Source organism: Toxorhynchites rutilus, chromosome 3, assembly GCF_029784135.1.
Source record: "Toxorhynchites rutilus septentrionalis strain SRP chromosome 3, ASM2978413v1, whole genome shotgun sequence".
Taxonomy (NCBI): Eukaryota; Metazoa; Arthropoda; class Insecta; order Diptera; family Culicidae; genus Toxorhynchites; species Toxorhynchites rutilus.
This window is the reverse complement of record NC_073746.1, coordinates 258,178,770-258,196,345: the sequence shown is the minus strand read 5'-3', so window position 1 is coordinate 258,196,345 and position 17,576 is coordinate 258,178,770. Positions and strand designations below refer to the sequence as shown.

The window sequence follows — 17,576 nt, the reverse complement described above, 5'->3', positions numbered from 1 at the left end:
TTTATGATACTTTAGGAATCCACAGAAGGAACCGGAAAACTTCTTCATACGTAATTTTGGAGCAGATTATCTAATGGTTTTAATTGGATTTTGTTCTAAAGGCAAGCTTGATTTGGAGTTCATCTCTTATAAGATGAACTCTCGAATGAAAATTCGAATTTTAAGCTTTAAACCTCATCGGCTGCTTTTCTGCAGTACCTGGTCATTGAAGAAAGTTTAAGGCATTTTAGCACTCTTCGTAATTTTAATTTTAAATTACCCTAATACATTCGACTATTGTATTTGACAACTCGTCAAATCCAACCAACACTTGAGGGAACCCCGATGGGAACGAATGTACGGTAATACACGTTTTACAAGCATTTGTTGATGTACGGCTGTTCGTTCATACATTCTGTCAAATATATACCGGGAATTTGTAATTTTAAATCTGAACATTTTTAATTTTTTTATTTAGTTAGTTCTACTATCAGTGGTTTTAATGTCAATTTTAAGCGAGATCTGTAATTTTGTTTGTTTACAGCGTCAAGAACAAGTTAACTCGGCGATTTTTGATATGCCTGAAATCGTGCTTCTGATCCCACGTTCATCCAACGCACAATTACTAGCGACGACGCATGGGTGGACGAATATGACATGCTAATGAGTCTATTATCATCGTCACCACCTCAAAGTCGATCAAAACTGAAGGTAATGCTGACTATTTTCTTCGGTATTCATGTTGTTGTCCGTTTGGAATGCCTTCCGGAGGGCCTAACGGTCATCAACAAATATTTCCACGGAGTTATGAGGAGTTTAAGAGAACTCGTTGAAAACGGCCAGATTTGTGCAAGGATAATACCGTTCTGCATCATATTTCGGACAATTTGTTTTAATATCTTGAAATGCTTAATGCACTAGTGATATAACTATAAAATTAATATCACAATTGCTTCTTTAGAGCAATCCCTTGGACTCACTATCATTTCATATGAGAACTACATTTGAATTATAACATAATCGGCAAAAATCTATCAACACTACTCACTATCGTTTGTGTTTGACGTTTGCTTAGCGTAAGTACGTAGAATTTACCCGTTCTCATCATCGTTAACAGTTCACTGTGATTGCTTGGTAAGTGTTTCGCAGTTGACTATAAAATATAATCAAGTGTAGTGTAATTTTCGTTCAAAAAATTACAAAATAAAGTGTCCGAAATTTGATTTAGTGTCCGAAGTTTGATTTTTATTCGATTCATTTGAAAAGCATTTTATCCGATGATTTCTTTATGCTTTCAATCAAATAGGTACCAAAGTAGGAAGCTTAAAAGCATATTGAACTAATTTATTAAAAATATCAACCAAATAATACCTGTGCATAAAGTTTAGACCTGTTTTCTGCATCATATGCCTTAAGCGTCCGAAATATGATTCAGTATACCGGGAAATTGTATTTTTGAAGAAGGTGTTTTATTTATCATTCTACGTCATCTTAACGTCTTCAAAAAAGGGCCCATTTGGGATATGTCAATACAATTTTTCCAACGAATCCTGTATTCAGTATTCAAACTGTATTCAGGAATTACGGGGTAAGTATTTCGCAGTTGACTATAAAATATAATCAAGTGTAATGTAATTTTCGTTCAAAAAATTACAAAATAAAGTGTCCGAAATTTGAATTCAATCTGTCCGAAATTTGATTTAGTGTCCGAAGTTTGGTTTATATTCGCTTCATTTGAAAAGCATTTTTTTCGATGATTTCTTTTTTTTTAATCAAATAGGTACCAAAATAGAAAGCTTAAAAGCATATTGAACTAATTTATAAAAATATCAACCAAATAATACCTGCATAAAGTTTAGACCTGTTTTCTGCATCATATGCCTTAAGCGTCCGAAATTTGATTCAGAACGGTATGACGGGAAATTGTGTTTTTAAAGCTCACGCTAAGCAAATATCAAACACAAACAATAATGAGTGGATTTTGGATTTTGGATGGATTTTTCCTACTATGTAATAATTCGAATGTAATTCTCAAATGAAGTGATGGTGAAATCAAGGGATTACTCTAAGGAAGCAATTGTGATACTAATTTTATAGTTATATCATCGGTGCATTAAGCATTTCAAGATATTAGAACAAAGTGTCCGAAATATGATTCAGAACGGTTTATTTTACAGAGTGAAAATTCTGAAAATTCAATTCCCATATGATCTACAATTACATAGTTCCTAGCGTTGTTAGTCCATTTGATGTTTGCGCTAATAAAATTGATCTTTGAATTGTTCGAAAATGGAAGTGGATTTTAATGTGATTAAACACGCTCCTATATCATTCTCTATCTATATAAATAAAAATGAAATGGATAAGAGTGAAACTCGAGGAATTGTCCGATTCAGGGCTGCCTTTATTCTATCATATTATCTATATCAAACCTTTATTCCATGTAATGGAAAAACATGTTATTTGCAAGTGGTTGAAAAATTGTAAACGAGAATTATGTCTGAAAATAATCTGATATTATAATGACGAGTTTTGGTAGAAGTACTAGGAATTTTTTAGTAAAAGGTAATTTGAAAAAGTCGATTAGGAAATCATCCAATGAACAGTTCTGCGATTGGACCCATGAACGTGCGCTTAGTAAGGAAACGGTGTTTGAAGGTATTAATAACAAAAAATAAAAATTAGGCGAGACGAAGTTAGCCGGGCCAGCTAGTGTATAACAAAAATTGCGCTGTGGTGGTGTTAATACGCAAGTACTCTGTCTTTTCTTACCAATTCTTTTCACATTTCTAAGACATTTATGCTTTATATTTTTTATTTTCAAAGTATTTGTTAGGTGATTTTAGGCTAGCCTTTTTGTTAGATCATTTTTAAGGCATATTTGAAGACCTCCAAAACTTATCGAGCACATAAACTTCCCACCCCAGGTTTCCATCTTTCTCGCCAAGTGTCCGTCTTTCCCGACTCAATCTTATTTTTTCAAAGACACATTCATGTTTCAAAGTTTATGCCTCAAACACAAATTTTATTATGAAAAGAGACCTAGACTATCAATTTCTGGTGAGATAGCTATATATTTTTTTTTGCGAAATTCACAAAAAAAAACCACTTTTACTTAGGGTGTCCGTTTTTACCACCCTTCCCCTATTGATTAAATCTTATTTATTATCAGGAGATTCGATAAATATTTTGTCACATTCGTGTAAATGTTGCATTCGGTTATTTGTTACAGTCGGATAAATGTGCTTCGAGAAAACATGTTTCGGGTGAGTGGTATTCGGGTAAATGTTACACAACCATGGCTTGCGCAGCGTTACAGGTAGCACCGTATTGTTTAAACCACAGTTTCCCTACATTAAGGTGAAGGTGGAAGCTAGCTACAAATGGCTGCCACAATGGCGCTCATGTCTTTCATCTCCCTCCGACACCCCTCGCCGAAAATCAATATTTTTGGGAAACAGTGTGAAGGAAATGATCGTTTACGCACACTTCCCATCAAGTAATATCAACCAAACTCTAATCGGTCACTCACAAGATATTAAATTTTCATCTGCTGTCGCACTGTATAGTGAAAAACGTCGGAAAACTCGAGCTAGTACTCTGAAAGTTAAATTTTCATTTTTCAATTTTCGGCAATGGTTTTGTTTGTATTGGTGAAAGCATCGTTATTTTCTCGACACTGATGCCAGACAAAATCATCGAAACAGCTATTAAAACCACAAAAATAAAATGTTATTCCTGAGTCATAGCGTTTCATGTCATGAAAATCAATAGAATAAAATTGTGTTGATATCAATACAATTATTATGTTTACGTTTAATGGGTCTATAATATAAGTTTTAAGTTTTAGCAACTTTAACATTGGTTAAGCAAATTGTATTGCAGAGCTCGGAACACTGCCACGGCTGCCTATGCTTTCAAAAACAGTAAACGGAAAAGTATTACATTCAATCGAAACGCCTCGGCCAACAAAGAGAAAGGTTAAGGCTCTCCAACGTGAATATGTGAAAACAATACGATCAACGAAGGAAAATATTAAAGAATTATCAACATCGAGTTACTATGCGGAAGAACTTGTTAATACCAAAAGAGTCCTAATTCGCATGTGTTATAAATTTGCTCATGTTACGCTCGCGTATAATCAGAATTTTACTTCATATGCAAATACACCTTCTATATATATTTATATTTGCAATTGTTCATCGGAACATATCGTTCATACATTTTACCTTAGTATTGAATTGTTTTTTTTTTTCAAATGTATTCAAAGAATCGTGTCCATGAAGCGCCACACAGTCTGATAAGTGAATTGATCTATTTTTCGCATTATTTTTATAGTACAGGTGCGATCATTCTACTGTTTTAAGTTATAAAATATTTAAGTAAACTACTATTTCATCATTTCGAAACATATTTTGAGACAGTTCTTGTGTAATAATAAAAAAAAATTAAAAACGCTCGAATTTATATAGATCCGATCGATGGTTTATTTCTATTTTTTGCTTTTTTTCTTTGCCTACCACTACTTGAACAAAGCAGGGAGTAGACTACCTTCTTATTCTACGTACTTTGGTTGTCAGTTACCCGGTTGCGAGTAAACGTCCAATGATCCGAAGAATTACGAACGGGTATGGGTATACCACGAAATTTGACATTTGATCTAAATGCATGGGGCTACTCGCAACCGAGCCGCTTCAAAGTGTTTTGCTTTTAAACGGGCGAGTAGCCCCGTACATACCAATCAAAATGTCAAATTTTATGGTGTGGGTATGTTCGTAATTCTGCGGATCGTTTGATATTTACTGGCAACCGAGTAACTGACAACGTATAAGCCCGGCTTTATCCTGTAAAATAAAAGTGGAGCGCAAACGAACTGGTTGCTCGAACTGATTGCTCCGATGGATGATTCGTAAAATGTACAGGGTTTTCCATTTTTCGAGCATTACGGACGGATTTTGGTCGTCATGGACGGCCTACAGAGCACACAATCGCTAATGTAGTGCGTAAATTCGAACAAACTGGATCCGTAGTGGATATTGTGAAACCTGTGCATCATCGTAATGTGCGTTCGGCCGAAAATATTGCTGCTGTTGCTGCCAGTGTGGAGGATGACCAGAATGTTTCGATTCCACGGCGTGCTCAGCAATTGGGCTTGTCAAACACATCATTGTGGCGAATTTTGCATTTGGACTTGCACCTACATCCATATAAAGTCCAACTGGTACAAAAATTAGAGCGTGGTGACCATGGAATGCGTCGGGCATACGTCGATTGGGTGAACGAACAACAGCAGCAAAATGCTGAATTTTCGCATTAAATTTTCTTCAGCGATGAGGCACATTTCGAGCTCGGTGGCTATGTGAACACCCAAAATTTCCGTATATGGGGCTCAGAAAATCCACACGTGATTGTTGAGAGGCCATTACATCCGCCAAAAGTCACTGTTTGGTGCGCATTACGGTCTGGTGGAGTCATCGGGCCGTATTTCTTTGTAAATGAGGACGGCGAGACAGTAACTGTGAATGGTGAGCGCTATGGCCGCATGTTAACTGATTTTTTTTTGCCACAAATTGAAGATATGGATGCGAATGACATGTGGTTTCAGCAGGACGGCGCCACGTGCCACACAACACGGCCGAACGTGGCCATATTGCGAACGAAATTTGAGGGACGCATAATTTCGCGTTTTGGTAATGCCAATTGGCCGTCCAGATCATGCGATTTGAACCCGCTAGACTTTTTTTTTTGTGGGGTTATGCGAAAGACCGTGTCTATGCCAACTCTCCGCAAACTCTTGAACATTTGAAAGACAACTTTCTTGAAGTTATGACCGAGATACCGCCCCATATGTGCCGAAAAGTCATCGAAAATTACCTGTTCCAGATCAAGGTGTGCGAGGAAGCCCTAGGTGGACATTTGAATGATGTTGTATTTCACACATAATGGCATAAACCAAACTTTAATTTGAAATAAAAGTTTCATCCAAATTCGAATTCTAAGTGTGTTTTATTTCAATTTACTTTCGAAATTTATATTTGGGAAACCCTGTACAAAGCGCGATGAGTTTCTTGAACTAAGCCATGGTTTTAGCAGAAAAAAATATTTTTTTGTTTACTTGCCAGTCTATTTATGCTATTTCATCAACAGATTGAACTAAACGATCATAATTAATGCTATTTCAGATCAAGTGAAGCACAAAACAATTGTTAACTGTCAAAATGGGTTTTTTTTTTTTTATCTGTATTATAGTGACTTTCAACTCATTTGGCTGGTTCGTCACTTCTACTTCCATTTTTGGAAGAATGTCGGGAGTTAGAATTGAACTCGTGACCTTGAGCGTGAGAGGCATGGATGTTACCACTACGCCAGATCATAAAATGGAGTTCATAAATCTTACGAAGAAAGTGATACCGATACATATTGTCGTTTATTTGAATTCGAACCAAATTAATCTGAAAAAAAAATATTATTAAAAAGTATTCAATTTTGTGTAAGCTTTCTGAAGACTGAAACTGAAGACTGAAAAAGTAAAAACGATTTCCCATATGATCTACTGTCCAAGTCTGTCTTAGGCTAAATGCTTTTTATTCAGCAAAATGATAAATTAACTCGAATATACAGGAGAGGTTAGAACTTTTACTTGTTGTTTCATCAAACGATATCAGAAGCCAAACGTATTGCTCCATAAGCCATAAAACCAGTTTTGTAGTGAAGTCTCTCAGATTATCATCCGTGAAGACACATCTAACAAAAATCTCATCATTGTTATAGAAAATCCTTATCAGAAAAATATCTGTTCAAGATTCCTTGTAGAAAACTTGATAGAGGTAGTGGGAGCAGGGATGGTAAAAAATCACATTCAACGATCAATGAATAAGTATATCCCTCTAGTCGGATATTTTTAAATCACCCCCAGCAGGCGATGCTCTTTTATTCTTCATATGTACACAGAGAGAAAACTTGGAACGGTGAGCTACCAAGATCTCAAAACAGCAATATGAAAGCGGAATCCCCACTGCTTGCACTCTCGAAGCATTACTTCTACTACTCAAGTTTTATCGTGAGTGCAAGCCACAAATGGTTAATCCCATTCCATAGAGCAGATGATGAGTTCTTGATCGGAAAGTGTAACAAGAGACGATCAACTGAAATCTTACGACACTCGTCGAGGGATTTTTAATTCTCTATTGCATTGTCCGCAGTGAGTGGCTGACTCAGTCTCGTGTCGATTTTATTTTGCTGTCGTCTCCCGCCCGATGAACAGCAGACGGGTAATGGATGTAATTGATTAATTTTATTACCAGCAGATTTGGGCGAATCTCATCCCGCCCAAAATCGTTTTTTAAATACCAATAATTCTGAACATTCACAGTTCTCTCCAAATAATTTTTCCAATAGTAATTCAATTAGTGACTTCACGAAACACCTTTCGGATTCGATTGAATTTCAGATCTTTTTTTATTTTGTAGATAAAACGGATCACATATTTGATTAATTCAATTCTGTGTGGTTACGTTCTTCGTTGCGAATAAATGTAATGAATTAGTATGGACGTATTTTATTCATATATCGTGGACTTCCGACATACCTGGCAGTAGATTTATCGAACGACTAATGTTTTTTATATCCCTTCAAACTTGTTGCATCTTTCAAGTGTACATATTGCTTTGACCGCAGATTTGGCATGGTTAAATCTGTTTAATTTCAGGTATTCAGTCTTAATTTTGTCGAATGAATACTGTTGGAACAATAGGTATCGTAGCAAATGATTATCAACATCCTACCTTATCATCAAACGGTATGCGAAGAATTTCAGTGAACTGACGGCATTGGAATATATGCTTTGTGAGGACCACACAATTATTATCAGAGCTGATAAACTGGAAGTCATGAACATCAATTCAATGTGCCCAAGATAAATTTATCCTTTGAAGGTCATTAACCTTTCTAAAGATGATCAGATGGAATATATTCCAATGTCGTCTGGAATAACCTGTCCAACACCTTATGATCGTAATATTGTTTTTGCTATTATTCTGATGTTTCATAACACGGAACTCTATTGATTATTCGCCGAAAATGAATAAAAAATATCCTTGAAGTTAGCCTACGGTTTTAGTAGCAGTGCAATATGGTGAGCCAGTCTCAGGATAAGAAAACATTTAAAAATAAAGCTTTTTTTTTTGAATGAATCAATAGTAAAACAAAACGTCAAAAAATTTATCAGCTTTGTGATAGCAGAGAATCATTATCCATTTGAGTTGTATGAGTATTACCCACCACCCCCCCCCCCCCCACAAACTGTGGATAGTCTATCTGCATACAAATTATGTAGAGTTCCACAATCCAAAAATTTTATGAGCAAATATTTACGTGCTTACACAAAAAAACACATGTTGACATATTTGCGCTAATTTATGTTTTTTGATTAATTCAAGTTAATCAAGGTCTTTTCTAGCCACCAGTTTACTCGGGCCCGAAAAAAGAGGTCTGTATTTAGGCTGGCGGAAAAATATATCTCGCAAGACCCCGTGTTCGATGCCGTGATAGCCTTGGCCAATAACGCATTTACATTAACTCATAAAATTAGTGATTTGAGGGGGATTATTGTTTGTAGTCTCTTGTAGATTAATTTAAACACCATCTGAGAAATCCTCTGTGAAACATTAAACATGAAAGTCGTCCTATCTGCTGTACCGCATTTTTTTTTATTTTACCCAGTTTCATCGAAGTAAACGCACTCGGAAAGGAAAATTGAACGCCCGGACGAGAGAGCGAGAATCGTAAAGCGTACGTCATAGAGACACTCATTCCCATGGAGCAAATTCTTGTTAGGAGTTGTAAACAAAACGAGGACGGAGAGTAACTCAATTATTCGAACTAGTTTCAGTCTAGTAATGCTTTGGTCAACTCAGAGTTACCAAGTGAAAATCATTTGGTTATGATGGGTGAGGATTAATAGTTAGTCGCAGTTTGCACAGATTGCGATCTGTGCAGTTTGCGATTAATCGTAAATCACATCATGCTCCCTTGTTTTCCATCCTTGAGTGGGAGTAATGTGGTCACGTGGGGTAAAGTGGTCACCTACTTGTTTGGTAGTATAACTATTGATTATTGGCACCGTATTGATAGTCATCTTGTGTTTGAAGAATTTCATGACTTTTGAGTCACCCTATACTACAGTGGAACTGTCGCATATCAAGATATAAATAAAAACAAAAAACACTCTCTCGGTAGCCAATCATTTCACATCGAGTGAGATTCGATGTTGTACGTGCAAGGGTTAAAGGATATTCATCCTAAACGGAAAATGTTATAATCGTTCATTATATCAATGCAAAAATATGTTGATCCTTCTCCCTAAAATATAATCCTTTTTTTGATCATGCACACATGCAGTTTCTTCCCGTTTCATATTCGCAGATAAAAGGCTTCGAAGCTTGCCGGATATCCGGTATCCGACCAAACTACTATCCGTTTCATCACTATGTAAGACTCTGGATTGAGAAACATAATTCCGTGGTCAACGGACACGCTGGCGATGGCAAATTTATCGTTTGCATTTTGTTCAAATTCAATTGAGTCGTTTACTAATAACAGTAGTTGGCAATCTTCGTAGTCAAAGGGTGGTGCCCCCTACTTCCAAGAGAATGTTCGTGAGTTCAATCTCAGAATCCTACATTGACCATCCCTTATTGGGCTGTATAATACAAAAAACATTCACTAAGTAGTAGCTGAAAAGCATGATTGGCCGAACGACAAAGGAATCTGTATCTTCAATTGTTTTCCTTCTTTTTTCAGCTGCTTATGCCTATCTACATTTCCAGCGGAAATATGGAAATGTTATCGTCTTATCATCAAACGACAGGTACAAAATGTATTATTACTTTAAAAAGTCAATTCTTTATCACATTTCATGGATCAATGATACCTTAAGATAGGTAGTAGTGATAGTGAAAATAATACTCTTTTCTCTCAGGGTTACGACACAGGAAACACATTGTGATACAATTTATACAACAAATTTGCGTCTTCGTTTCTTTTTTGTAACTAATCAACGTCCACTTTCGTCTGAATGTTCGTGTTGTAAAATGACAGGAATGAAAAATTAATTGAGACGGAATATATCATTGCAGGTTCCCTCTTCGCCAATTTGTTGCTTGCCAGCAGATTCACAGCAGTGATTTTATTGCCAAGTAAAATAATTATCATAACGAAAATATTCATTCAAGAGATGGGCTACAAAATTGTCACTTTATTGCATTGCCTTAGAACAGGGAAAGTTGAGGCAAGTCAAACAAAAATCACCATTCGCGAATGATTCCCTCGAGCACTCGTTGGTACAATGACGAATCTAGCAAACATTTTTTCTTTCCTACCGGTACATAACACTCTTCGTTGGATAGTAATAGTAATAACAATAAAAATGATAATGTATCGATAAAAGTCGCGACCGCGAGTTTGTTCTCCACCAGCAACGGAAAGTGATTTCTGAATCGCGCTGGAAATTGAAAAGTACCACCCACACAACAGCGACGTATTCGGTCGAGATCTGACTTCTCCGCGGATAATTTCCCGAGGGGTGAATGTATGAGGAAAACACTGCTCGTCATAACAAATCCGGCACGAGTCAATTTCACTGTAGTGGCCCCCACCATTCATAAGGCTCAGCAGTATCTGCAAATAGCTCACCATTCATATGAGCAGCGAAAAGTCGCAATCTGATCATCAGAATACGAAACCCCTTGCAGCCATTGGGTAGTAAGTAAACATGAATAAACCTTCAGTAACAATACTTCTCACGGCGTGAAACTAAGGTAGCTTGGTGCACGCAAACAACCATAAACATGCTCGGGCAATTTTCCTTAACAACATTCACCAAATTGCTAAGGATTTTGTTTATATCTAACCTCAATAAATCACATATATTTGGTACGCGCAGAGCAGCCAAACTCACACACCCACTCACTTACGCCCTGCAGAACTCCTCATATAGCATACATTGGAACAGTTCAGTTCACAGCACGACAACACTAACGACGCACGCGAATCGGCGGTCCGGTACATTTTCCAAATTTCGCTGTACTGTGAAACAAAATAAAAAAAAATGCCTGAACAAGGAAAAATGTATCACAGTTGATTATAGTGCTTCCTTTTTATGAGGAATGGTTACCGTTGCGATCGAGCCGGACGTGTTAAAAATAATGCGGACCAAGGTGACCACAACTTGTACCAAAAATGTGATTGTGATTTAATCCTGATTCAGATGAAAAGTTTTGTTAGTTATGAAATTCGATTTATTCCTCTATGGAAATTCTATAGCAATGGGTTCATGAACAGTGTCAGCTTGGTCTAGTTGTGTGAGCGCGAGAGCAGCTTGTGCGGGGGCAACGGAATAACAGAACCACCACTACACGTGCAATTCAGGACGAAGGGTAGAGTGCAACAATACAACAAATCACGCCGAAAACACAACGCAGACAAAATCAGCAAGTGCAATAATTTCAAATGAGTACATCGAAACACCGTGGAAAATCGGCAATACATGTGAACGACAATGTGATCAGTAACAGTTCAAATAATTCGCATAACACGTTGCTCAAAATAGAATCTGTAGTGCCAAAGTTGACCACACGTGTCAATAATGCTACCGGTTTGAGTAACTCGAATAAGCTCAAAACATTTCATCGATCGCACAGCACGCTGAGCACCTCCTATTTGAAGAAGGTCAACGAGAAACGGACTTACGTACCACGTGAGACAACTGGCGAGCGTGTGACAGAACCACCACCCAGGGACCATCAGCACAACCCAAGTGATCCGCAGCCAGATGGTTCCGTTTTGGTGCAGAATGGTATTGCTACAATAAAACGGTCGGAAAGAGATCGCGAAAAGCACCCCGATCGTGTCAACCTCGATCGTAAAGGCCTGAGCACCATCCCCATTATCGACGATGAACCAAATCTTCGCCTATTATCACTACAGCATAATCTCATCAATGCTTTCCACATACCTGCCGAAACAGACACAAACAACAATGAAGCGAATCAATCGGTCCACAACCACACATCATCATCCCCAGCGCGACCAACCCCGGCAAAAACATCCCCGACAGGGTTACCTGCTAGCACGACTCCAAATAGTACCACCAGCAACACTCCAGCTAAGGAAAGTTCCACTGCCGTTTCTACAAACAGTCCCGGCCCGATCGCTGTAGTTGCTAACAATTCCCCATTCACCAACAGTCGCAACGTAAAACAATTCCTTAGACAAAAATCCATCTCACGGAGCCAACTTTACATGAACAACAACAACATCAACTATTTATCCAGTAAAGTTACATTAGGCACAAAACCCCCAAATGGTCATACTTCCAACAACAATAACAACACACAGTCTCCACCAAGTGCCACAAGCCCAAGCAATGCGTTCCTCCAAAAACCTTCCATCCTGCTGAATGCTCAACATCGTAACTTGTTGAAGAAATCCAACAGTTTCATCAGTAACGCAACACTGTTTCCAGCACCGCCAGCTCACCAACAGCAAACTACGAACAGTGTACTCAAACTAAAAAACAAATTGTTACTAACCCCCTCTTTTAGCATTGATAATCTCAACAACGTCAATGAACCCAACACCGGGCCGGACAGCCCCAGCAACGGAAACAGTAATAACAACAGTGGCAAAAACACTCCAATCAATGCACCACACAACGGAACCAGTTACACTGCAAATCCACAAAACCATATATCACCCATATTGTCGGCGGCGGAGCCTCGATACAACCTCCAAAATCTCGTATTCCTAGATCTGTACGATAACCAGATTGAGAAAATCTGCTGTTTGGACGGCCTCAAGTGTCTCACGGTGCTGTTGCTGGGCAAGAATCGTATAACCGACATCGGTGGTGTCGCTTCACTTCGGCAAACGCTACGAGTGTTGGATCTGCACGGCAACAAGATCAGCAACATCACTGCAAAGATCAATCAACTGCAAGAGCTGAAGTCTCTGAATCTGGCCGGCAATCAGTTGCGCCAAATCAATGCACAAGATTTCAACGGACTGGTCAATCTTAAAGAGCTGAACCTCAAACGGAACAAAATCAAGAAAATGCACGGGTTCGATGATCTACGAAGTCTCGAGCGACTGTGGCTGTGCCACAACGATCTGCAGTGCGTTGAGGATATGTCTGCGATAGCAAAAGCGATCAATCTCAAAGAGGTGACGATCGAGAATAATCCGGTTTCGCTAGCGGGAGATTGTGTATCGTTTCTGGTGAGTTATCTTCCGGGTCTGGTGTCGCTAAGTCAGATGCAAATCACCGAGCAAGTTCGTCGTGCTGCCGCTGCCTGGCGGAAAAATAAAGAACTCTCCGACATGAACTACACTAATCTCTCCACCGATGTATGTCAAAGCATACGACGAGAGGAGATCATTTCGAATGCCAGAACAAACTGGGAGTTGCTAAGATCCCAACAATCAACCGCGTGTCGAAACGTTCAACGAACCATGCACGGTGATCACGCAATGGTGACCAAAGACGGAGATGTCGATCATGGTAGCAATCTGTCAGATGTCAGCAAGGCTAGTAAGACCAAGAAAAACGTCGTCATCACAAATGGTGTCAGTGCTGCGAACAAACAAAGAAGCTCTCGTGCTGTGAAGAAGCCCCCAGTTCAAAAACTTGTCAGGTCGTCTTCCCAGGATAACTCTGGTTCACAGCTTTCCGAGCAAGGAGGGGAGGACTATTTTCGATTACCGCCAATTCTTGCTCCGTTCCTTGAACAAACTCCAACTACAGTTGAGTCGGAAAATAAAATGGAAACATCCGAATCAAGCATTTCCAGTGCTTTCAGTTCCGACAATGAGGAACCACTCACAAAACACATTGAAAAAAGCATAGAAGATGAAACGACAGTGATCGACGAAGTTTCAACACCAGATAAAGAGTCCGATTACCCTACATTAAAAATCCCCTTTGGAGAAGATGTGAAGGAAACCAACATTGTGCAAGAGATAGTGACAAGTGAACAAGAATTTCCTGTAAAAATTACTCAACCGGATGAAATGAACACCGACAAAATGTCTGCCCTCTCAGTAGGGTCCACTAAAACCACATCCGAGTCAACACTAACAACATCATCAAATTCGGACATTGAACCTTTACGATCTACTTCCTCACAAAAGTCAAAAGCCATGCCACCGGCTAAAAGATATGGTATAGGAACATTGGTTCGAACAAACACTGCGCGAAGCTCTGCAGCCATAAGCAATGTCAATAGTTTAGCAAACAGTTCCAATCTAGCAAACTCAGGCCTTCTAAACAGTAATACCCCGAATGCCGGATATAGTGTGCCTCCTCCCATTCTCTCCACTAGCAATAGCTCAATTACCACGAGCAAAACCAAGGTTACAGACCGGGAACGAGAACAAGGGGGTGACTATCTGATAGAGATATGCGGACGCTACCTTAATGTCTACGGCATGGGTGCGCTCAGGTTCATCGACAAACAGTGGAACATGTCGAAGGCATGCGATGTGCACACCGTCAAGTTCAGCTACATCAACTTCAACAGTATCACCGCGATACTCAGTCGAATCAAGGTCCGATTTGTGAATGCAGAGAACTTTATCTTCCGCGAAACAAACATCATCTGTCTGGGTCAGATCAACGCACTTGCCGAGAGTCAAGGGATAGCTTCGTTGACCATTGATCCAGAGGGTAACCCTATTACCAGCAAAGCCTGGCGAAACTATGCCATCTATCGGCTCTCACACTGGGGCTTGAAACAGATCAATGGAATCGAGATCAACGAGGAAGAAGTACGATCTGCCGAGAATATGTACGCCGGGTTGTCGGACCTAGTGCTGTGGTCTCTGCCGGAAGGTCTTCTACAACCACTTCTGCAAAGGTTGCGTTTAGAAGAGACAGCATTTGCGACTAAAATGACCGCCAAAGAATGGTTAATGCAGGCCGATTCTTCGCTGAAAAACGTCGTCGGGAAGGAAGCTCTTCAGTGGAAGAAGCACAGCATCACTCAGGATGATGCAGTAATGCGCGCAAAGGGGAAGGCATATTTTGCAAAAATGCTAGACAATACCTGCAACGCTGTGGACAAATTACAGCAGCTCGAAAACATGTGGCCAACGCTTTTAGTGGAGATGATACGCAACACTTTGATCGACTATTCGCAAATCGATGTCTACGTGCGAAATATGTTTCTGGAGCTGTTCAAATGATGTACTGCCGCTGGAGGAGCGTAAGTTATCAGAATTCAACACAGTTACTGGATTCAATTTCCTAAAAAAATATTTTTCTCAGTTGTCTTTCCAGCACAACTGCCGTTACAACCAAAAGAGTTCTAATACTGAGACGACTCAATCAACGTTTCGAGAAGAAATAGCATTTTCCCTAGGATACAGTTGTGTTCAAAACATTTCATGTACGCTGCCACGGAGAAACTCCAGGACGTGTATCTATCGTCTCGTTCTGAAATTTATTCTGTAGATTCGCATGATATAGAGAAAAAGTAAAAATCAATGGGGTCTGTTATTTTTTGCTCTATTCATCAACGCTAGTACTGAATTAAATAAGGATTTAGGCAAGGATAAAACGATTGTAAAAAGAAGTGAATCATTCGAGCAAAGTAATAAATTGAAATAATAGAGAGATTAGAAGAGTTACGAAATATGAATTTCCGTTTTCATTCCTCTATTCACATTGTATGCGGGTTTCGATCCACCATATCCCACTATTTGAAAAAGAATTGAAACTTTCTTGACTGCGTTTAGTTTATCAAATAATAGGCTGGGTATTCAATTGTGGTCTCAGGGGTGATGGTCAAAATCCATACACTTTGTTTGAGTTGGTAGAAAGGTAAATCACACAAATGATACGCTCATCTACTTTTGGTGAAATACGAGATCCCACTGATCACAAAAAATGGGAAAAAAACTCAACAAACGTAATGCACCAGGCAAACGTATGCTGTCCGACGGTCGCTAAAGCTCTTTAAGACATTGCTAAAGGATCGTATCCTATGATTCAAACTAACCGGACAATCAGTAGAACACAGGTTTCACCGCGAGACACCGCCGCTCCCGGCGGTAGACTCGGATCGCTTCATCTTGGCGGCTTGGGCCGCCTCGATTCCTTATCCTCGTTCAATAGGGACCTCGTCTCCAGAATAAATTTCGAAAAATGAATACGAGAAAATAAATTTATACAGGCAAACCTTTCTTGTGTGGGGATAGGAACCGCATAAAACAATCGTGCAAAACTTCACCAGTAGCTTTAAAAAACCGCGTTCGGTACACATTTAGAAAAAACTTTTTTTGCGCGGTAGATAGGGACCGCATAAAAAAAAGTTTTCCCCAAAAAATAACTCAAATCTACGCCGTTCACCGTTCAATTTCCTTTTGTTTCCCTACTTTGCGATGGGACAGATTGCCTTTTCGGTAGTGCGTGGGTGTTTTGTGCTTTTAGTTATATGCCGAAACGTGATGCTGTTAGATATCATGTCATACAAAAACTTAGAAAAACTTAGAGCATTTGATGGGAGGAGGGGAATGATTTCAGAAGTGGATAATTGAGACGCAAATATGCTTTTTCGAACTGAAATGCATATAAACCATCGAAAAAAAACTAAATGGACGATAACTTCGTCAAATATGCTTCTTTTGGTGGTATTCTAGTGTGAAGGCACGAATCTCGGACGTTTTCTGAAGTCCAGAAAAAATAAAACAAAGAATATTTTTACCATCTATTATATCATAATTTGTTTATCTATCTTTCAGCAATAAAACAAAAATTGAACGGAAAAAAATATTCATATCTAGAATAACTATAGCGTACAGAATCCTGTCTCTATTTTGATTTTGCCATTTGCTTTTCAGTTAACAAAATATCGTCCAAGCTAAAGGCAAAACGCATCAACATTTTGCTCGCACATCGCGAAAACCCCAACTACACGCACGTCGAGTTAGCAAAATCGCTAAAAGTCGCCAAATCAACTAAAAAAACTGGAAGAAATCTGGATCCTGTAAAACCGTTTTATTCTAAGAAAATCGACCTTAATTTATCCTAAAATGTAGTTGTTTCATGAACTACATAAATTATTATAATAAATTATTGATTAATAACATCATTCGAGCAGATCAAAATGACGTTTCCCACCACTCGAACATTACTGTGAAACAATATTTGAGGATATGTTCTTCTTTCTCTATAAAAAACGGTCTTATTTGAGGTAAAAGTTTGATAATCTCATATTCATAGCTTCATGTTCATAAAATTGTTGATAGAACATCGTCGCAAAACTACTCGACAATGTGATTAACCCTTTCAATACGGCAGTGTGCTCCGTCAAAGGGCTACTGCTGTACGGAGCACTGCGCCGAAAAGTATGCACATCGTGCTGGTGTGATCGATTTGCAGTATGACTTTCATGTCGTCTAAAGACGACACTCATACACACGTCGCGGATGTCGTCTATAGACTACGCTCGTAGCGAAAGGGTTAATTGAGGTGCATGGGGACACGGTTTCTGGTTATACCTAACCGCAATCCTCTGTTTTGTTATTTCTAACGCGTTTTT

The 17,576-nt window shown here is 38.9% G+C and overlaps 1 protein-coding gene across 1 annotated transcript; it reads left to right on the top strand.

Moving 5' to 3' along the window:
• The first annotated feature begins 10,952 nt into the window (after positions 1 to 10,952).
• On the top strand, positions 10,953 to 15,652 carry LOC129774967 (formin-J). Its single transcript, XM_055779093.1, has 2 exons — positions 10,953 to 15,239; positions 15,302 to 15,652. Exon 1 carries the CDS (start codon positions 11,488 to 11,490, stop codon positions 15,217 to 15,219), a length of 3,732 nt encoding a protein of 1,243 aa, XP_055635068.1. The 5' UTR covers positions 10,953 to 11,487; the 3' UTR covers positions 15,220 to 15,239; positions 15,302 to 15,652.
• Positions 15,653 to 17,576: the final 1,924 nt, after the last annotated feature.

What these genes read in the sequence shown, in the direction of transcription:
- LOC129774967 (XM_055779093.1), top strand. Translation starts at nt 11,488, where the DNA reads ATGAGTACATCGAAACACCGTGGAAAATCGGCAATACATGTGAACGAC.